The sequence below is a fragment of the Acomys minous genome, assembly GCF_964271855.1.
Source record: "Acomys minous genome assembly, chromosome: 19".
NCBI lineage: Eukaryota > Metazoa > Chordata > Mammalia > Rodentia > Muridae > Acomys > Acomys minous.
This window is the reverse complement of record NC_140499.1, coordinates 38,666,704-38,690,020: the sequence shown is the minus strand read 5'-3', so window position 1 is coordinate 38,690,020 and position 23,317 is coordinate 38,666,704. Positions and strand designations below refer to the sequence as shown.

The following is a 23,317-nucleotide window of genomic DNA, read 5'->3' as shown; positions in this document are numbered from 1 at the left end:
GGTTAAATTTGGACATTTACTTAATATTTTCATAAAACTCTCTACTGTTGACATTTTACCCTCTGCACTACCCAGTCTATCCTATGCCATCTCCTTCATACATGAAAATGCCCCACAGTTTTCCCATTTTTCCACCCTATAGCTGACAAAGATGCAAAACATATCTTATGCCAACAGGAAATTACTTTGCAGCCCTATGTGCACTGAGTAAGATCATCATGTAAAACACGTCATAGAGAATGTTCCCTGGAGAAAAGCAGAGCTAAGGAGTGTGTGTGTGTGTGTGTGTGTGTGTGTGTGTGTGTGTGTGTACCTCCTGAGAACTGTTTGAGATAACAAAAACTGTAAAGATAAAGCTTTAGGGTCGTCCCCCTGGTCATCTCAAGAAGAACATAAATGCAGAGCAGGAAGGCAGAAGAGAAAAAACACTTTACCATCAATTCAGGTACTTCATTCCCCCCAAGGAAGGGGCATACTCAACACCGTGCCATGCATGGGCGCATATTGGTAAATAACCATTATGGGCATCTTTGAAATTAAGTCATAAGGCATACCAGAGTTGCCCCTAACATGTCCTTAACCATTTATTTTGATTTATACAAAAGCCCTATGACTGAAGAAGTTTAGAAAGTGCTGTTGGAATGGAGTGCAGCCTCCGTAGGCATGGTGGGAGAATGGAGTGCTGTGGGTACCTCAGATGCTCAGAGCACACTGGTTGAGACTCTGTAAAAGCTCAGTTGAGGGTGCCTGGGAGCATGAGCTTCATAATCAAGACTTAACTATCCTTGTATTCAGAGACAGTGAAAGCCAGATGGGACTTTGATTCAACACCCAGCTAGGCTGTAGAAGGATGGAGCCCTAACAGGCAACACTTGACAGGTGCTCACCTCTTCTTCTTAGTGATAATAAGCACATCGTTGAAGAGGAAAAAGTAGACTTGCTGTTTGGACATCCTCTTTGAGAACAGCACGGTGTCTTCCACGTAGGCTGTCAACTCCCCTCTTTTCACCAACCACCGGGATGAGGAGACGAGAGGGAAGGGCTATGAAGAGAGAAAAGCTCAGTGCCCACATCCAAGTGAAGGCCAATAATGCATTATATTCTGATGAGATGCTTCATTATTTTACAGGCAGATAGTGGTAAGGTGCAATTGGAGATGGCACATTCTCCAAGAGAAAATACCACTGATTCTTCAACATTAAAAGCTTATTAGCTTGTCCATACAAAAGCAAAACAACAAGAAAATGTTATTGGGTAACAAAATCATGACTTTCCCATTAACTCTGAACTATAAAACAAAACAAACAAAAACAAAAACCTGGAGCCACTTAAAATTGAAAAACTTGGTGATTAAATCTACCAGTTATTATAAGTATCTTAAAGTAGAGTATAAACATGGAAATCCATAGACACCTGTGGTTATCAAGAGACAAGTCTAAAAGTCTGTATCCACTTTATTAATTACAAAATAATTTTCCAAGAAAAAGAAAAAAAAGAAAAATCTACAGAAGTCCACCAAGCCATATTCTCAAGAGTACCTGTTTTTTAGCTGATGGAGTCTGCACTGTGTAAATACATCCCTGAAAACCTCATGCCACTGTCTGGCTATAAAAATGGAGTCCTTCTCAGGAACCCTCATAACTTCCCAGAAAAGGCTGCATCCAAAGAATTACATACTACTTTTTCTTTATTCAGCTTTGTACAAGCCAACTGGAAGACTCTCAAAACCACAGAATAATTTTCACTCCTTAGAGTTCTTTCCTTTTTTAAAAAAAAAAATAAAGTTACTAGAAATGCATACTGCCAAAAAACTTGATTTAAAAACATATATCCATAAAATAAGCAAAAGTTCCTAGATACACAGAAGACAGGCACAGTAATACGGCACAGCAGATGTCATCCTGCTAGGAGAAGAATGATTAAAAACAGCTAAAGGAAATTGAGGATATTAAGGAGGAAATGAAGAAGCAAAGGAAGGATTTCATAGTTTTCCAACTTTAAAAGGGGCTTTCATAAGAAGGTTGCCCATCAGCTAAATACAAGTTCAGCAAGGAAGATGAAAGAATATGGCTGAGCCCAAGCTTTGCAAACTGGTTCGTGAGGAAGGCCGTGGAGTTTCCAGCCCCTTCAATCTGAATCACACAATCTTCTCACAGGAGCAGGCCTAGGGTCCACAGAGAAAGGCTTGCTCAAGATGACTCTGAGCCGTGTGCTTAGGAATGATTACAAAAACACATGTGCTCATAGGGTATCAAGTCTCTTCTTGGTAACCTGCTGTCCTTGATACCCTATGAACATATACAGGGGGAGGTAATCCCCCTCAGGAACAGTCATAGGGGAGGGGAATAAGGGGAAAATGGGAGGGAGGGAAGAATGGGAGGATACAAGGGATGGGATAATCATTGAGATGTAACAAGAATAAATTAATAAAGGAGAAAAATAACAACAACAACAACAACAACAACAAAAAACCACATGTGTCAGGTTAGGTCCCAGGAGGTGCAAGGGCTGGCAGCACAAGGCTGTCTTGCCATTTCGCATCAGCCCTGGATCTAAGCCCAGGACAGTCCTGAAGGTGTGCCAGCATACATGCCGCCCTATGACATGCTCTGTTTAGGAGTTAGGTAGCAAGTTTTCCACTGCTTTGTTGTTTTAAAGTAGGTGCATTTTTATAGAGTCCTTGAATTCCACCAGGAAATGATAAATTTTCACTTATCATTTATCATTTATCACCCAAAGCTGAGAGTAGCTTCTGGAATGTCTATGCTTCCTTTAGAAACAAAAATGTGGTGTTAGAAGTATTATGTGGAAAAACTTCCCCTTCGCCCTCTTTCTCTCCCACCCAGTTCCTACACACTGACTCTTGTCTCTAGAGGTAATCGCAAATGCTAGATCCTTCTGTGCTTTCCAGAAATGTCTTTGACAAAAACACCTTTTTTAACATCTAATTTTTTTATGTCATAATATATAAGACAATTTCCATAGGTACCTAAAACCCCAATCCTCCCCCACCCCCAAAGTCGGCTTTGTGTGCTCTATCGGTGTAATCCTAGATATCTAAATTGTTTCTGGTCCTCTGCTAAAACAAGCACTATGTAAATAACTATGTGATATTTATATTTGCCCACACAGAATAATCCCTCAGAAGCAGGATTGCTCGTTTAGAATAATTTGCTAAGTAAATCTGACAGTAAGTTCCAGGACTGTGACAGTCCTTTCTATCAGCAATCTGCAAGATGCCAGTTTCTGCAACCTCACCAATCGAACGTCTCCTCATCCTTCTGGATTGCTTGCTATATGAACGACCATTGGCAATTTCTAAATGAAATAACGTCTTTTTTCAAAAACTTAATAGTCACTTGCCTCCACCCCACCCCACCCCACCCCGTCGCTGCCAGCAGCTTTCTGCCTTGTCATTTCCAGTGTCTGTTCCCTCTCCTTTCCTTGTCACTCTGCTCTCACATGTGAGGTATAGGGTGAATGCTCTAAGAACAGGGATGCAACTACTTCTTCCCCATGTGTGAGTTCCTCTATTTTTTGTCTTTATTGTTTCTGTATAGTGAAAAGTTTGTAAACTTTCACATAATGAACTAAGTAAGTATAGTTTTCATTTTCCGGCCTCTAGATTTGCTGTATGCTGGAAAGGCCTTTCTTACACTGCAGATGTTATCTTTACCAAGCACACCTGATTATGTGCATAATTCTTGGACGAAAAGCTCAATCTCTTTGAACTTCTGTTTTTCTCATCTTTAAAATGAACAAAATACAAATGTCTATTATTATTCACCAAGAGATATAAGGTCATAGGTGGGCTAAATGGCATTTATAAATGATCTAAATTAGTCAATAATCTATTTTATGAATCACAAATCTGCATTTAGATGATTATAGTTAGGGTATTACAATAGAAGAGTTTACCCCCATGGTCATTCAGGACCTCTGGGGCCCTCAGCCTGATTCACACTCATCCTGGTGTTTGCCATCATTAGTTGAGTGACTCTCTTATTATCTGGGTTCTGTTTTTTTTGTTTATGCAATAAATGGGTATAGCTGTCCCATATCAGCACTTCCCAAACTCTGTACCATGGCAGAGAATGTGCCTTCTGCAGAATCCCATTACATGTTGATCAATAGAGAACTACCGTGTAAGTTAGAAAGTTTTGCTAGGAAATATATAGGGCCATTTAAAATTGCCTAATTAAATTTATGTGTTATATAATAAAATAAAAGCACAATTATAAGCTTACTAAGAACTCTAGCAAAGAACCGACAATGACCTAGGTTTGCCATTATCTGTCACTTTCTGCTTGTCTATTCATCCTGACATCTGCTCATGAGCAATATCAGACAAGCAGTAAAAGGTGGCATGCATTCAACAAGACTTACGAGAAAACACACTTTCTGCAAAAAAAACCAGAGTAGTGCTCTTCCTTGGTTTAGAACAGCCTGGCCCAGTCCAGGGGATACCTTTATTATGCAGGACCTACTAACAATGCTGGAAGACTCCCTTTTATCAACTATGACTTTCAGTTACATTAACTCTTTGGTGGTTTCCTTCAATGGCTGGGAGAGAAGCCTGGAGACTCCCCTAGGCATCTGGGGAGTCCTCTGTTAGCTTCTCTTCCCAATTTATAGTCCTTCCTTGAAAAGCTAATTCCAATTTACTTCGTTAGCAGCAGTAATACAATAAACATAGACAGAAGACTACCTTAATTTTAAACTCCAGCTGGGAATTAATTGTGTACATCATCTCTGTCCTCTCCATCTTCCGGGCTCCTTCATTGCACAGTCGAACCAACTGGGAACACAGAATGAGGAGATGAAGAAATCTAAAGAGAAGCCTTACTTTATTTTACTTTATATGGCCCATTCTTCCCCAGAAAACTACACTTTCAATATCAGGTCTCCCCCCGAAAATCATCTACACACCAGACATTCCAGGGACCCATTTCTGATCGTTAGAGAACCCACAGTTCTACCCAGAAGGAACACTGTGCCCCCAACACTGGTTGGGGGCGGGGGAACAGTCTCAGAAGCTTTCCAGAGATGTGTCTGCTCTGTGCCTCCACAGCCTCCACAGGAGGTTTCCTCACACACTTTAGGTCTCTCTCTATCCTGCTCCTGTCTCCTGTCCAGCTTCATCTTTGCCCAGCCTAGGTCAGGGCAAGCTACAGCTCATCTCTCCCAGAGCAGGGCAGCAGGACGCAGACTACCAACTCCAGAGGAAAAAATAAAATCTAAGCAGTGTTACATAAAATCATGGGACCACAAAGGGGTGCTGGCAGAGGGAAGTGGAGGTAATTCTTCAGCAATACCCAGCTAAGAGAAGCCCTGGTCAATTAAAAATACTGAATTATTTGCAAATAAATGGGTTCATGGACTTTTGATGAATATTTAGTATATATTTGCGTCACTAGACTCAACTTTGCCAACTGGCTTTTAAAGATGAGTACAATAAAGAGTCCACTTAAAGCTGATAAAAAGAAATAGTACTTTATAATAAAGAGGAGTGAGGGTCTTTTCCTAGTCATGCAAGAAGCAGGCAACAGAAGACAACTAGGAAGTTTCTGGCATGCTCAGTCTCCGCGTCTATGCCCTGCTCATAATGCTACCCACAAGCATGGCCATACTTTAAGAGTAACTAAGCATACACTTTTCTTTCTTTTTTTTTTTTTAAGATTTTATTTACTTATTCTATGTATCTGAGTATTCTATCTGCATGTACACCTGCACACCAGAAGAGGGCTTTAGAGGGTATAGATGGTTGTGAGCCACCATGTGGTTGCTGGGAATTGAACTCAGGATCTCTGGCAGAACAGTCAGTGCTCTTAACCGCTGAGCCATCTCTCCAGCCCCATTTTTCTATCTTTAAATAAACACTACTTCCTTTTCAGCTACAACTATTTCTTTTTCTACTCCAGGCCTGAATCCTGAAGTAGCCAGCAACTGGGGTGGCAATGTGCAGTGTTTGCACAATCCACGCGTTGCTTAGCATACTTCTGATTCTTCTGTGCCATCTAAGGATGAGCTATGTAAATGCCTAAGTCATACTTCCCCGTTCTCTGTCAGGAGCATCCATGACATAACTGTTTAGTCATTTGCTAGGCTGTTCTGTTTTCCTTTTCTCTGACACATCTCATTTGTTTTGAAGTCTCCTATACTGGCTATTTTCATCCAAATAAGACTAAACATTGGTGCCCCCTAGGAATTTACTGTGGCTGTTATGCTTACTATTCTGCATCTGCATCCCAGGTAAATGCCTGCATACTCTTATCTCAGCTCTCACCTATGCTAATGGCTCCCAAATCCAGGGCTCCAATTCGTGTCTCTCCCCTAAGTTCTCACCCAGAGTTCATGTTTCATAGCATCTGCACTACGCTATGTCCAGTGTGGAATGTATCTTTGCACAGAAATGAATTAAAAATTGACCCAGTTGTCCAATCAGGGATTATATTTATTTCTTTGACTCTTGTCCTTCATAGTGCTCACTAATTCCAACCCTACTGTACATATAAAGGTACACACACAGACACACACACACACACACACACACACACACACACACAGTTTCTTTCCACCTTATATGAATTTATAGCTTCATCATCACCTTAGACTATAGCCCCCAACTCCCTAACATGTCCTCCCTGGTTCCCCCTCCATCGCTCCCTAGCTCTGTCCCTCCTCCTCTCCCTCCCTTACTCCCTCTCTCTCCCAGTGAGCTCTTCAAATTCTCCAACACTTGCACTTGGGCCTCTACACACCCAAGACACCTTTTCCATGCTCTGGTTCACAGCTATTCTTTAGACCTCAGTTAAAGCATCAGTCTTACTTCCCTCCCACTTCACTCATCACCCTTTCCTGTGATTCTATTTAATGTATGTCTTTCTCTTTATCCTGCACATACCATGAAGGCAATAACCACACCTGCCTTGTCAGCAAATATTTAGAGGCCAGCATTATTCCTGGTACTGTAGTTTATAAATATTTGTTGAAGCTGAGAACCAACAAATAGCTATTAACACATCAGATTAGATGAGATTTAGATGGCTACATAATACAAAACCTGTCTGAAACAATCAACACACAAATGCATTTGAATATGGCTCCCTGGATCTCAGACTTATATAGCAAGTACAGACCTGCTGGACTCTTCCAAGCTTTCCGCATGGTTTATTGTTATTATGGTAAACACTTACCTTGCTCACTTCCTTCAAGGCCCTTTTGCAGACTTCATACTTCGGAGAGTCCTTGGGTGTTTTTTGACAGATAGTCTAAGATGAAGGAAAAGGAAACAAAACCAATTGATTTATCATATGAAGCAAACTAACTTGCTATTTAGCCATTTCCTCTTACTCATTCAAAGCACTGTATCTGGCAAAATATTAGGGGTAAGGATATTAAAATGCAATTAACAAAACTAGAAAATATTCTTTAAACACAGAAAGCCTAAGGGAATCCAGATAAATAACCAAAGAGTTCAGAGGCCAGCTGGTTGGCTGACAAACCTCAGACCTGTCTTATGCTAGATATTTAACCACGGGCAAGAGACTGGCCATAGATAAGCATCACTTCCCTCCTCTGCAAAACTGCAGCAATGCCAGATATAACATAGGCTAGCTACTACAAGAGGCTGATTTTTGTCTTGTTTTGCTTCTTGTGCAGGGATACAGCCTGCCCTTGCCCATGCAGAACAGGTGCTCTCCAGAGCTACCACCCCGGCGCTGTTCCAAGAGTTAAGTGGTAAGTGATTTAACCACATCTTATTTAAATTCTGTGCATGCTGTCGGCTCCCAACAAAAGAGAAGTTACTCTGATGATCAATTAAAAATAAGCTGAAATATGACTACCTAAAATACAAAAATATACAAATCCTAAATCTTTAAAACTACAAAACTTTTTGACTGTTATAACCACATCCCAAGTGGAAAACTCCACACCAGGAAACTGTTGTACACAAAATTATTAGATGCATATAACTCTCTTTAGAATATGTATATAAGGTATGCTTAGAACACAAATGAATTTCACGTTTAGACTTGCACTCCATTTCCATGTCACCTCATTATATGTATGCAAATCTTCCAAAATTATTCAAAATATAAAACATACCTCACTGCAGGCATTCTTAGTAAGGAACACTCAGCTTGTACATAGAACTTTGAAAGCTCAAGAAACCGATCTAACCATGTTGAAAATGTGCATCCCCTTAACAAATTTAAGTAAGTTTCCCAGTGAAGTGAAATTTAGCAGACAGTGCTTTAAATACATTTGCTTCTGCCCAGGTTCTCACGTATGGGAAACACATGAGGGCATCAGTCATCAGGCAGGGGCAGAATGTGGCTGGTGACTAGCAGGCCATTGTGCCTTGACTGCAAATGAGTGCAGTCTATAAATCCAGAACTCTGGCCATGGAACTGCCACGTGAGAGAAGTGTGGAGTGCATCATATGTGAGTTTATAGTAATGATTCTCCTCTCAAAAAGTTGACCTGTCATAAGGAATGCACACACACACACACACACACACACACACACACACACACACACACACATATATATATACACATATATATGCAAGGTTTCTAGAAAGAATATTTAACCATATTATGAGCCATATATACAACTAATACTTCATAACTTCATATTCTGTTCATTGCACTTTTAGAATTCTGTTCATGGTTCCAAAATAAATTTTGTCCCTCTTAATGATATAAAAGCAATATAATGAAAAAATATATTAGATATTTCCATGAGGGCAGACATCTTTCATTGAAAACTATATAATAAGCTTTTACCAAAAATTGTGTGTATTCATTAATTGTCTGAGAAGACAGGCTACGGCTTCACTCAGAATCTCCAGCAGGAGTGTAACACAAAAGCATAAGAAGCCCATGGTGTAACCATGCCATAAATAGCCCAAAACTGTGCAGTTTGGGGTGTTGGAAATAGGATTACCATTCTGTTTAACCAAGTATGAATGCATTCTGTCTTTAGATAGGGTAAATACTAATCTTTGAAAATCAATCAAATTTCTAAAAGTTTCAAGTTACTCATTGGGCCAATTATGGACCGCACACCGAGATTACTTTTCCCAGAGATGCTGAGGTTGGATTCGTACAAACATGATCAGTAATGCCACATGGCACTGGCATTGCTAGCCATGCATTCCCAGGATGTGTCTCCATCGTTAACCAACTGTGACTATGTTTCTGAAATTACAGGTGATGGGGGAGAAGGAGAAGGTAAATATGGTAGACTGAGGTGACAAGAGTCTGAAATACTGATAAAGCTGTCATACAACTGTGGCATAGTAAAGAAGTGACATTTGTCACACACTTTGCTGTCCTTCAGATTTTCACTGTGGCTTAAGAGTATCTCAGAATTTACAATGGAATATAGAAAATGGAATATATTTTTGCAGCTTTTCCCAATTATGTATTTCTGATAAATTTTTATTCCGTGCTTTGGTCTGTAAAATCAAAGACATAAAAACTGGTACGATGCCAAAATAACAGCCCAATTTTAAAGTACATCTGTGACAATCTGTCCTAATTAGATCAGAAGACACTCTCTGCCCACTGGCTAAGCAGGCCCTATCACAGGCAGATGGTATCTGTGCCCTTCCCTCAGCATGTCTTGTCATTATGCAAAGTCAAACTCTTGCTTCCATTAGGACGGTTAACTAATTCCAAAGGACGCTGGGATTCTGAAGCCACTTTACACAACGCATGGTAGAAACTACAAGAATCACATTTCCAAGTGAAACTGGGCCAAAGCATCTAGGAACATTTGAGATGGAAGGGATCTAAAACAAAGAGACTTGTCCAAGGTCTCAGACAAAGATGGAACCCAAGTCTCTTGACCTTAAGAAGCCAACATCATTCCATCCCCCCCCAAAAAAGTGTGTAAAGTAAGCAAGCATCCCCAGAGGGACCACACGAGTCTAAATTAAAGAGAAACTTCAGAGAACTTAGTCAGACTTTATAGCGGCTGATATTCAGAGGACAAAGACACCAAACCATGCCTTACATCCATCAGCAGGGGAAGGCGAGTCACTCTCTGCATGGGGAGAATGAGAAAAGAAATCATAGGTAAGTTCCTGCAGTCTTCATGGGACTCAATCCGGAACAACACTTCCTTAAAGGAGGGGTTGGTGGCTCTGTGAGGGAGACAATGCAGAAAGAAGCTTCAAAATATGTCCTTTGCAATCTTCAAAGCAAATAGTAAAATTACCAAATACTTACAAATGATTTGTAAGTATAAAAACCAACATACACCATAATACATTGGAAAACACAGGTGGCTTTCCTGTCTTTTTTATTTAATGCTAAACATAAGTGCAGTGCCCTATAATAATATTTATAAAAAAACATGTGAACTCGCCAGGCGGTGGTGGCACAAGCCTTTAATCCCAGCACTTGGGAGGCAGAGGCAGGCAGATCTCCGTGAGTTCGAGGCCACCCTGGACTACAAATCAAGTTCCAGGACAGGCAGAGCTGTTATACAGAGAAACCCTGTCTCAAAAAACCAAAACAAAAAACCCATGTGAACTAGGCATTTGTAAAAGTGGGGTGTAAACAAGAGGGACACACATTGTAATGAAGAACATGTCAATTATGATTCGGCATGAACAGAACTCATACTTGACTGTATACAAACACACTCCAACACAATAGTCATGCTTGGTACCACTGCTCTGGCCCTGGCCAGGCCCAAGAAAGAAATATTGCTTATTTCTTATTAAGGAAGATTATTAAGGTTATTTTGAACTTTCCAAAGATCTTCTTTCTAACTAAGAAAACTTTTGTGGTGTTTGCTTCATTGTCTGGGGGTTTTAGCTTTCTGGAGAGGGGTGCTCGCCAGGCTGGCTTCCAGCATGAGATCCTCCCGAGTCCTAGGATTACAGGTATGTCTAGCCAGGAAACCTTTCAGCCACATTGGCCAAGATATTTCTCTTCACCTCCTACTGACTTGAAAAAGGCCATGATACTGGCATGTATCCATGTAGTATTGCCAGACACTCTGGTACAGAATTTCAGTGGAGCTGTCTATAGAGCCTTCAAGGGGGATGAGGTGGAGATTCTAAGAGACGGGAGCTGTCGAAGACTCTTCCCTTGCCACCCACTTAGCAACCATAGCAGAAGGAAGTCAAGTCTCCTTCCTTTGCTCCTACGGAGGTCTGCAGCATCCACCCACAGCCCTCATGACCCATGGGAAGGGAAGGTAGCAGAACCACTGGGCTCTTCAGAACCAGGAAACAGGACAGTGACCATGATGATCATTTTATAAAATACGTCATTTGGAAATTTAGACAATGTGGTTCAATACTTCTAAAAATAAAATGGGAAACGTCCAGAATATCAAATTGAGACAAACTACACTGAAATGTCTCATTTTCATTTCCTCACACTGGGAAGTTTTAGGTATCTTTTTCTCAGCAGTTTTTCCTTTCTTGCTTTGTCGTGTGTCATGTCATCCCCAGTCCTTCCGTTGCGCCCCGCCCCTCACTCCTCAACAGTTTCAATGAGGTTTTTAGAAAATTAAAAACAAAGTGCATGTAGGTTGCATATTTAAGTCCCACAGGCCCCAGGCTCCTCCCATCCCCAGAGGGTTCTGATTAAAAAGTCTGTGATGAACTTGAGCATCTTTGCTGGCTGGGCTTTGAGGGTGTCTGGGGGGTTCTAACATGCTGCTGACGTAGAAAGTCAGTCACAGTTCTAACCTTGAATGCCCCTAAAGACACAAACGCTGACTTCGTTGTAAAAGCTCCCATGATGGTTTGATTAAAGGAATCTAGACAAAAATCTATTTTTAAGAACCACATAATACATAGCAGTAACTGTTCACTTGTTGTTTTTTTTTTTTTTTTTTTTTTTAATCCTGCAAAATAAAATGAGGAGTAACGTTTTCTCTAATTCAAGGCGGGAAACTGAGACTGCCTTTGGGATCTTAGCCTCAGTAAGAAAAGAATTTACAAATAGACTCAGAAGGAAGTTCAGGAACAACTGTTAAAGAGAGAAAAATACCAGGGGGAAGCAAGTGAAAAGGGCGGCTAGAAGATGGGGAAGAGAAAGACAGGAAGTAATGCATTTGGCTGTTGTTTTTGGTTTTTCAAGACAGGGTCTCTCTGTGTAGCCCTGGCTGTCCTGGACTCCCTTTGTAGACCTTGCTGACTTCGAACTCACAGAGATCTGCTCGCCTCTGCCTCCCGAGTGCTGGGATTAAAGGCGTGTGCCACAGCGCCCCCACCCCCCACCCCGCCCCGCCCCAAGCTGGAAGTAATGCTTTTTGAAATGCAGGTTGGTTAGGCACTAAATGATAAACAGGTGGGTGCAGAGTGTCTGGGTAAGGCATGCTTGGAAGTGCTGAGCCGGGGATCTGGGTTCAGAGGGGACCTGATTCCAGGGAAAACAGTTCCACCAGGGATACGCTTACAGACAGAAATACAAACAGCTTATTAAGAAATGGAAAGTGCTCCCAAGCGTAGGAGTGGGTGAGGGGGAACTAGCCCAGAAGTGTTGAGTCTCCAGGGGCACGACTCTTGGGTAGGACATTTATGTAACAGCAGCTTCTTCCAGGTCCGTCTCTGAAGAGCTGTTCTTACCCTTCATGCTTACCCCAAGAAACCCAGGTGGGAAGGTTTCCAGCCTTCCTCTCCCAACTAGCTTTTTCCGTGTGTTAATCTTAGCGGTTCAGTATCTGGGTCCCTGTTCTCCTGGCACACTGTCACCATCCCCTCCGCCTCTCCAAAGACCACACACCTAGCCTGAAATGACTAGAAGAGGCTCCATAAATGCCACTACTCCAAGGAAAGAGTGAGACTAACAATAGCCAGGAAGCCCCAAACTGAGTTTATGGTCGGCAACTACAGAATAAATAATTAGCTACTTATGACAAGTGGAGCCTATAAAAATAAAACAGTACATAAACTGCTCAACTGTTGATTCTTTCAAAGATGAAGATGGGCCTGTACCTCCAAACTCTCAATAATCTAAAAAAGAAAGAAGTGTAGAGAGAAATAGAATGCTTGACTCTTTCGCCAGGCTTGTCTTTTTTCTTCTGTTCTTTTAAACTTTCTGACCACAACTCATCCCTAAGTCCCCAGGGAGGGGGATGGGATCCTGCAGTTCCTGTAAACAGTACAGAGGTTAGAATAGGAAAGGAAGCCCTGGGTCCTGGTGTCTATCGCTGGTCTACTTAAGAAGCCCCTCTGGTCCTCTGGCAAACCACTTAATGGCCAGGGCCTTGCTTAGAAAACTGGGGGTTTGAGTGGTGGTGAGGCAAGAGGAAGAAAGGGGCGGGGCTAGGGGCAAGACAACAACTTCAACACACTTTAATTTTAATTTTCTGAATGATTAGAGAGAAAACTCTCTGGACCCAACGTCCTCCTTCCACTTCTCCCAAGGAGGAAAGTGTCTCCTAGGAGGCACGGCTATGTCCGTGATAATGATCAATGAGCTGTAACCAAAAGTGATTAGGGGATCCAAATCCCGAAGCATTTGACACTGCTTACAACAACTTCTGGAGCGTTCTCTGTTGGTAGACTTCATTGGTACAGTATTTCACATAGGGATCAAATGTGGACGTCGTGTGCTTTTCTACAATGTCACTGATATCATCGATAAAGATGTTATTCTGATGTCTTGCTTCCAATTCTGTAAAGAATCTAGAAAAAAAAAAGGAACCACATTTATATTTCTTTTATAAACTTCAATAGATAATAATTATCCCCATGTAGGGTTTTAAAGTAATAACACTACAGTGTTTTCAACACTTAAAAGATTATTTTCTAGAAAGCAAAAACAAAACAATACCCTTCACAAAGAAAAAAACAACATGGAAAAATTTGTCTAATCTTAAATTATTATATACATTATTGCTTTAAATGTTTATCTTAAAACATTAGTAATCCTGGATATTTCTCTGCCTTTGGACTTTTAAAAAATAAACAGATTTTCCTATTTCTTAAGAGTGCTCCCTGATGAAGGAAGGAGGGGTCATGTTTATAGATTGCCTTGCCATGCACAGGAGAAGTAGGGTCATGCATGTTTGTAACCTTAACACTGAGGAGGGAGAGGCAGGCAAACCAGGAGTGTGAGTGTAACCTGGGCTGCACAGCAGGTTCTAGGCTAGCTTCTGAAATGTAGTGAGGACCTGTCTCCAAAATAGACAAGGGTTAGAAACGTACACACGCGAAGCACCCAAGTTAATGCTGACAAAACGAATCTGAAGAGTCCAATCTCACATGCCCTTGCAAAATAAAAACATTATTTTAAATATATTAATATGCACAGTAGTTAATATGTTCACAATTTAATGAGGCTGCAATTCAGAGTAATCAGAGTTTTGTGTATGAGACAGATGAACAGTAATTTAGGTATGCTGATTTAGTTATTACATAAACTGTACACTCAAGCATAACCATTGGGTTTTACCATCGTTTTTGGAGGCTCTTTTGACTACCATGACTGAATAGTCTTACATTAAACAACAGGCTCCAGAGAGGATTGAACATTCGGAAGTGCTGGCTGGCTGGGTGAGTGGCAGGCCTGGAGAGGGTATGGGGGCTCTGTGTCACCTGCCCCACCCCATCACTAAGTAACTCTCCAGCTGGCCCTCCCTGAAATGCCTTCCTTCTTAATGAGCTAGCGATAATAAGAAAAAATGCCCCTTTGCATTCTGTGGGCGGCTCTAGAAACCAGCCAACAAGAAACAGCAAGATTGAAGGAGCCCCCCCCCCAACTTGGTAGCTAATTAGGACAGAAGTAGCGATAATTGCAGTCCCAGTGATAACTCCAAGGGTCATGTGACTAACTACACAGTAAGTATGGGAGAAGAGGTCATGAGCTGGAGGAGGCAGCCATGAAATAGGATGGTCCAGTGGAATTAGAGGAGAGAGAGCCTGAATTCAGGAAATGCGGAGTGTATGAGGCTGAAATGCAAACCACAGACTAAATAGGCAGACGGAGGAGCCAGCAGAACAGATGGGAGCTACACTGCAAAGGTTTGGCTGTGTGACCCCCAAGAAACACCAGAAACTGAAGTCAGTAAGTCATCAATCATAGAGAGAAGTGGGACAGAGAGAGGGGACAAACAGATGGTCAGCAGGCCAGGAAGGTGGACGCGAGACAATACAGAGAGGGAACAGAGATTGGGCAACAATTTGGGGGTAAAATGACTAGAATTGAGAAACTCAAGAAAAATGCTAGAGTTACTGAGCAAGGGCTCCATATGCAGAGCAGGTGGGTTGTTAAACCCTGAATGGAGACAGGGGCTTCAGGAGGAAGGAGAAGAAGTTGTAAGGAAGCCATTCATTCTGCCTGGATGATGTCTAACGGACAGTTGAAAACACGCATCTGTGAGAATTCAGAGGCCCTGGAATGCCAGGCAGAGCACAGTGAGAACTAGTTCATTCTCAGTGAGACTTCTCATAAATGCAAATATTTATAATTGATTCGAATCCAAGTATTTTAATGCAAGTTTCAAAGAAAAAATGATAAAAAAGAAGCTACTATAAGCAATCACATGTAAATCCAGAATGTAAATTTTAACAGGTTAATATTCTTTTTTAGCTTCTTGACTTTAGCAACTGTTAACCACCTAAAGAATACAACTACATAAACAAAACAACAGTAACTTTGCCTTCCATAGTGAAAAGGAAATTTTCATTTCTTGCTTCAGAATGCTTGCCAAAAGAAAGGATTGAAAGAAGATTCTAGTGAAATATCTGTTCATGCACCTTACTTTAATACAATATAAGCCAAGCTATATGTCCTTTATTTTGGCATTAGTGTAATAAAGGCACAATTTAAAGCTTTCAAAATTAAAAGATCTGTTGGTTATTTCAATAATTTGCTAATAAAGCTGAGCTGCAAAAAGACCAATATATTTCTGAAGAAGATGTCATCTCAGTAGCCAAAAAGGGTGGGTGATTCAAATCAACTGTGCAGCCAAAGGGAAGCACCGAGGTTCTGAATAAAATTGGACTGACTTTAAGAAGCAATCTTGCAGACAACTCTGAAATGGAAATTTGGACTTTGCCTATATAAAGTCTCTTCCCTTTGCAATACCAAATTCTCCCCTCCCTCTGAGCACCACCAGTCAGACTGCTTCCAACCAACCAAGCTGCCCAGCCGCCACCCTGCCACCAGCACTAACCACACTAATTGTCTACATCATGAAAGATATCAGGGGGCCAGAAAGCTCGCCTTGGAACACCTCCCTAACCAGAAACCCTCACTGGCTGGCTTGTGTGGCTGTTAGCACAGCATCACCACAGCTGTTCATCCTGCCACATTCCTCTAGTGCTTGCAGAAATGGCCACCTTTCCAGGCGAGCACCTCAGCCAACATCCAGATCACCAAAGACCTTTCAGGGGTGGGAGATCCAAAGAACTCAACTGAAGAATCTGTTTGAAAAAAAGCCTGATGTAGAACACACTGCTGGTGCGTAACCCATCCCTCAACAATTCCCAGAAGCACAGGGGCTAGACATTCCTCAGTCTGCGAATGAGTCGCACAAATCTAAGAAAGGCTGCATTCTTAGCTGTGGTGATATCTTTCTGGGGAGGAAATAAATTCAAGGGTAAAGTGGCTATTTCCTGGATGCTTAGTGCCTGCGCTTAAGTTAGCTCCATTTGCCCTTGCAGAATAAGTAGAATAGAACTAGAAAGGTGATATAGCAATGGCCCTCGGCCCATGACTGACCAATTGACTTCTTAATGAAACCCTGAGTTTTGCAGTTAAATGGATAGAACTGAAAATTATTATAAGAGTAAGGCAACCCAAACCCAGAAAGACAAACACCATAGATCCTCTTTTGTTTGTGGACCCCAGCTTTGAATCTTTATATAATTTGGGAGGAAGGGGGTAGAGGAAATACAAGTCAAAGGAGATGAAACCAAGGATGTTTGAAAAAGCCATAAGACTATATATTATTTTATAAGCTTAATTTTAAAAAGTGTGTGTGTGTGTGTGTGTGTGTGTGTGTGTGTGTGTGTGTGTGTGTGTGTTAATGGAGCTATTATACAACACGGAGTGATAGAGTCATGCACTATCAAACAAAAACCCCAGTGCCAGGTATGGAAAACCTCCCTACCTTTCTAGCTGAGGGTTGAGAATACATGACTCGGGCTGGAGAGATGGCTCAGGGGTTAAGAACACTGAGGTCCTGAGTTCAATTCCCAGCAGCCACATAGTGGCTCCCAACCATCTATAATGTGGTCTGATGCCCTCTTCTGGCCTGCAGGGGTACAAGCAGACAGAGCACTGTGTGCAGAATAAACAAATAAATCGAGAGAGAGAGAGACAGAGACAGAGAGACAGAGACAGAGAGACAGAGACAGAGACAGAGAGAGACAGACAGACAAAGAGAGACAGAGAGAGACAGAGAGAACACACATGACTCTTCCCCCAACACAACATGGGCTAGAGCTACTGCCTTTGGGTGCCTCCCAGAACTCATGGTAAGACCCTGCTTAAGATACCACACACTCTGGACACAAAATTTGGAGGACTCAAGCTGTAACTGACCAGAAAGCGATCTTAATAGGGACTAGCTACCTGAAGGTCCTAAGCAAACTGTCAAGGGAAGAAGCAATGGGTAGTGCTCAGAGGAGTAAGAGTAGCATTTGTATCTTGGACTTAAGGCCTGCTCTGTGGGAGGGAATTCATGCCTAGCACTGTAAACTGAGCCAGCTACCCAGGGCTGGAGAAGTCATAGATCTGAGGGGAAAGCCTAACTGCCATTCTCATAAACCAATATAATTTCTTACTGTATTATTATTTTTAAAATGTTATTTTGTATATGAGTGCTCTATCTGCATGTACATCTGCATGTCGGAAGAGAGCGTCAGATCCCAGTATAGATGGCTGTGGAGCCACCACGTTGTTGCTGGGAGTTGAACTCAGGACCTGTGAAAGAGCAGCTGGTTCTCTTAACCACAGAGCCATCTCTCCAGTCCCTCTTATTGTATTCTAAATACGTATACCTACAGATATGTGTAGCTTTCACCCCATCATCAAAGAAGCTACTTTTTCCAATAGAGACAATTGTAGAAATCTATAACTGGTCAAAATGCAGAGAGGAAGTGATTCTTTTGGATACCCAACCCAAAGTAATACATCCACAATGCAACTCGTACCCTCAAGGCTCAGAGAAAATCAAGGAAGAGGAGCTGGAAAGACCATGGGTGCCTGGTGTTAGCCTGTGGTCGAATCAGTAAACCTGCTGCCTCTGCTCTCCTGAGAAAGCTCATCTTGCCTACCTGACAGTCCTGGCCAGCCTCAATGCACACATTCAGGAAGAGACAGCAGCTGGGACTAAAAGGAATTCTTATTTCCCAAGGACAGCTGTTGACTAAGAGTGTTATGCAATCCATGACTGCAAAGGCCTTTCCAGGAGACGTAAGCCATGGTGGTATGTACTTTGCTAAGCTCAGCCTCCAGGAAAGGTCATCAGGATTGCAGGCAGCAGTGGGAACGAGTCCTGAGCCAGAAAGCATGAGCACTGGGCCACTGTGTCCCTCAGTGTCCGGTGTAATCACTCAGGAACCATTTCTTCCCCCTCCACTTTTTCCAGTGAAGTTCTCCCCCTTCCCCAGGGATCCCTACTCAGGGCTCAGATTACATTCCCTAGCTACAGGAAGCCTCTCCTAGCTCTGTTGGTTTCTGCTCCTTATTTTACTAGACTACCTGCTACTATTCTTCACTCTTCCTACTGTAATCACAGCTAAACACTGCACAATTTGTATTTACTTCTGCATCACTAGCGTCAAGGGGGTAGGTGTTCAGCTGTGTTCACTGTTATATACACAGAACCTGTCGACAGGTACTTGAACTTTGGAGACAGTTGATGTTTGATAAATAAATAAATAAATAAATAAATGGAGAATAAATGTAATGTATTATTTAAAATTGAACAGTATTATAAAGTTGAATTTTTTGTTTTATTATTATTTTACCAAGAATGTGCTGAGCAAAAATAGGAAGTTCTCTTTCTTGTTTTTCTCACTAGTAAATCAAGTTACACATATTTTTTGACTGTAGGCAAGTTGGCCACCACTACAGATGCAAACTAGCTGTGGTTCTGTCCACCCTGAAGACAGACTCCCAACACAAGCTTTTGTGCACATGTCAAACAGAAACACAAGACCCAGTGCAGCCTGAGTTTCTTAGGTGACAGCTGTACTTTCTGAAAAACCTGCCGGACCAGCCCTTCCTCACCCAGTCTAGGAAGGGTGCCAGCAAGACAGCCCCAGCATTCGGCACTCCAGCCCTGGAAGAACAGAAAGCAGAGCTCTGGCAACCATCAGCGCTGTCCCGCAGCCTTGAAATGGCATCCTTTAAAGGACTTTTCCTTCATTAGCATCCATCGGCCTAAAGCAAAGCCAGGTCACTCCTGGACTTCTCATCACAGAGCTAGTTGTCTGTTAATCTAAGCTGTCTGTCCCTTTCATCTGGTGACAGTGTCTCACCAGACAGGATCATAGTCAGTCAGGCTGGAAACATGGAACAAACCAGTCTCCGCATACCCAAGTTGCTGTTATATAATAAAACATCCTCTCTAAACAGAAATATCTGAACACCTATGTGCTGCTCAGTACTCTAAACTCACTACCGAAACACTAGGTACTCCATCAAAGTGAGTTTATATTCTGCCGTGGATAAGTGAGATGTTTTTAAAATATATTTTAAAAATATTCTTGGGTATATATGGTAATGATACATATCAATTTGTTTTAACAGACTGAACTGCGTACAGCAAACACCTGGCAAGAACTGCCAACATCAACCCACAGAGCCGACATTGAGAGACTGAGGCCCAGTCTGCAGCCTGCACTCGAGGCAGTCCATGTCAGCCAATTCAAGTCAAAGACAAGATGAAGCTCATCATATCCGTCACCAGACTATGGCTGAGAAAGTATGAGCTGGTTCTACAGGAACACAAGGCTGCCACAGCTGAGTCAGAAGACCTTACATCCCGGTCTTGAAAAGGTCTAAAGAAGTTTTTCCCTCATCAGAGAGACGCACAGATAGACAGACACACACTCTGCCCCGTGCTTGAGTGTGTGAGTGTGTATGTGTTTCTCTCTGTCTTCTCACATTCTATTTCAACTTTTTTTTTGACTCTGGACTGATAATACAACAATAAAGCTGATGCTAAGATTTGTTTAGAATAAGAAAAGGTTCTGGGAAAAAAAAACTGTTTCAGTAGCTTACACGCTCATTTTATTGGATTTATTTTGTGTGTATGTGGGTAGGCATGTGCTGTATGTGTAGTGTGTGTGTGTGTGTGTGTGTGTGTGTGTGTGTGTGTGTGTGTGTATGCACCCACACAGGTCTATACTGGGGGTTGTTATCGTTCTCCGCTGTAGTTTTGAGACGGCATCTCTCGCTGTACCTGGGGCTCACCTACCGGCTTGACTGGCTAGCCTGCAAGTCTTTAGGGCTGGAAAAGGAGGGATGAAGAAAGAGCATAAAACCCAAGTGTACCCACGCTTGCACAGAAGGTAAGGCTCATACTTACTTAGTCTATATGCTCAGGGATTACTTATGTTATTATATACGGAATATACTCAGGACCACACAAATGGAACACTATTTTAAAAGTCCTTGAAATTTAATGCCACTACATTCTTACTTAAAAACAAGAATTCAGAGTTAATCTGAAACCTCTTCATGAGAAAGTGGACACAAAAATACTGTTTCCTATGGAAACTTGTCTACATCCTTGCACCTAGTGTTCTGTGCTACTCAGTCCACTCGTTCATATTCTAATTTCCCCCGGAAACCAGGATGAATTGTGAGAAGGACGCAGAGCACATGGTAATAACCTTAATAAAATGCCCTTAGGAGAGATGGAAGCCTGGGTGGCCTTGGGTTGTTAGGAAGGTTTTCAGTTTCAGATTTTGCTCATTAATAAAAAAAAAGCCTTGCTCCCTACACACACACACACACACACACACACACACACACACACACACACACACACACACACATGAAGACTTCAACCAACCAAACCTGTCTCAGGCAAGGTCAGGACCCAAGAGGAAAGAATGCTCAGAGAACATGCTCAAAGACTTAAAACAGGCACTTTAATCCCTCTTTGCCTCGCTGCCACTTTCCAAGGTGAGCAATGGCAAACAGCCACCCAAAGCAACCGCCACCTATCAGGAATAGCAGAACTGCTATGGTAAAATATGAGCGTCTTGAGGCTGGGGTGGCGAAGAGTGAGGCAGGGCCGAAAGGCCCTGTCTCTGTGGCCAGGCAAGCATCCAAAGTTCTCACTGTTACCTCCCAACACAGCATCTTTGATGAAGGGTGAGGCTCTTCCCAAAGAGTTCTAATTCCTTGCCTAGCAAAATTCCTCAAAATCCCCAAACCTAGAAAAGGTTTATGACTTGAGAAGGGCTGTTTCCTTTTAGTGGGTGATGGCTACATAAACAGCTTTGTGACCTTTTTGCCTTGGCTGCCTGGAAGGACACTGCTGTGTTTAATCCCCACTCAGGGCAACTCCCTGGGGAGAGGTGGCTTGGCATGTGGGCCGGCTAAGTCCCTGCTGCGGTCTCCATTTCCCACTTTAACAGACTTATTGTACACATGTCACGGACTGTAAGTTGCCTGAAGCTTTTCAGGACTACAATCGGGGTATAAATTAAAAGCAAACTAGGCAAATGAAGATTCTTCTTTGCTGCCTGGAAACACTGCTAACAGACTGGAACAAAGTCAAATTAAAAAAAAAAAAAGGCTCCTCATGCCAATGGCCTCTTTGCTATTGTGGGTTGGTCATTCTGGGATAAAAATCGGCCTAGGAAGGAACACACTGTCTTTGAGCACTACATTCAGACCCTGTGGAGGGTGTGCATATGGTATTTTAAATTATATCAACAGGTTAAAAAAATAAAAAATAATAATGTGTTAATTTACCTCTGAGGATTTGCTCGTTGAAGTTTTCATGCTTTACACCCAAACCTATCTTCCTAAAGAACCAAGTCTTCAAACACTGGCACTCAAGACTCCTGAGCTATAAACCCGAAGGAAAAATAATATGCTGTCTGAAAAAGGGAAAGAGAAGACCCAGTCTTGCCTGCATTTCAGACCTGCTCCAGTCTAAGGGGCACTCAGTTCCTGCTTGCCCATTTCGCACAGCCAGCCCTCTCCTTCGGCTTTCATCAAAGGCTTTAAACATCCTTCTTTTTAGATGGTTACTACAGCAGGCTAGTAAAGCACCAGGAAAAAAAATGGATTCATGGTAAAAGCAAGTTCTTGCCATAATTTATGAAAAATAATACATTTCCATTTCTTACTGAGGAAAAACAAGTGACCAAGTGCAGAAATCTGAATCAACAACCGTCAGACCTGTCCCAGGCATCAACTCACAAAGGTCAACTGGCAACCATGAGGTAGAAAAGACAACTAGAAGAGACCCAGGAACTCAGCAGAGCCGACTGGAAAGGAGTCAACCTTCATGCTGTCCTTTCCTATGGGTGCTGATGCCCAGAACCTCTTACTGTGGGAGATGAACAGGACAGATGCCTGAAAGCGAAAAGGTTTCCAGGTAAAGGCGATGTCACAGTTCACTCACCATTTACAACTCAGCAAGGCTAATTACTTGAGTGCAGGCCCTAAATTCAAGCCACATGGCTCAAATGCCAACCCCTCTTTTACTACCCATGAAACCCTAGGAATTTATTCAAGGTCTTAGTGTCACTGTTTCCCCCCTTATAAAATGGAATGATGATGGTATGACCTCATGTGGTTCTCAGGATTAAATACTATCAGATAGGTATATGAACTCCCATATGAACTCAAATGTCTTCTGGATGATGTCTGCCAGCTCTGTTCCCATCACAGCCCACTTAGCCCAAGGATGGCAAGTCTAGTTTCTCTCTTTCTAGAAATGAAATTGGGCCAAAGAGAAGTGAGAGAGCCCTACCATCTACTAGATCCATCCTTAATTGAAGCTTCTTTTCAGCAACTTTAAAAAATGTAACAGGTACGTATCGATGATAAAAACAAAAAAAATAGAGGAGGACCTGGCACAGACTTTTTCAGGTCCTATTATGTAGGCTCCTCCACAGTAAGTTACAGCCAGGGAAACAAAGGCCTTGGCATTCATGGAAAGCCAACATCCTCTCTATTGAGAAGCAGGGAACAGTTCCTAGAAATGATAGTGATTCCCGGCCTTGGGCCTCCAAATCATTGTGAGTCACGTTAAAATGGAGGGTCTTAGAGAATCGAGGTACAGACATACTTAGCAAGAACAAAAAAAGGGTACATTTATTCTTAGGTCTTCTCTTTATGGATGGGCAGCAGATAA

At 42.1% G+C, this 23,317-nt stretch overlaps 1 protein-coding gene across 1 annotated transcript in view; it reads right to left on the bottom strand.

The window, feature by feature from the left end:
• The window catches only part of ARHGEF26 (Rho guanine nucleotide exchange factor 26), a 111,735-nt gene that overhangs the window by 31,819 nt on the left and 56,599 nt on the right, over positions 1 to 23,317 (bottom strand). The window contains exons 6-10 of the mRNA XM_084769119.1: positions 13,512 to 13,664; positions 10,028 to 10,157; positions 7,197 to 7,271; positions 4,709 to 4,798; positions 888 to 1,042 (exon numbers count right to left, since the gene is read on the bottom strand). Of these exons, the coding sequence (XP_084625245.1) occupies positions 888 to 1,042; positions 4,709 to 4,798; positions 7,197 to 7,271; positions 10,028 to 10,157; positions 13,512 to 13,664 (603 nt within the window). The remainder of the gene's footprint in view (positions 1 to 887; positions 1,043 to 4,708; positions 4,799 to 7,196; positions 7,272 to 10,027; positions 10,158 to 13,511; positions 13,665 to 23,317) is intronic.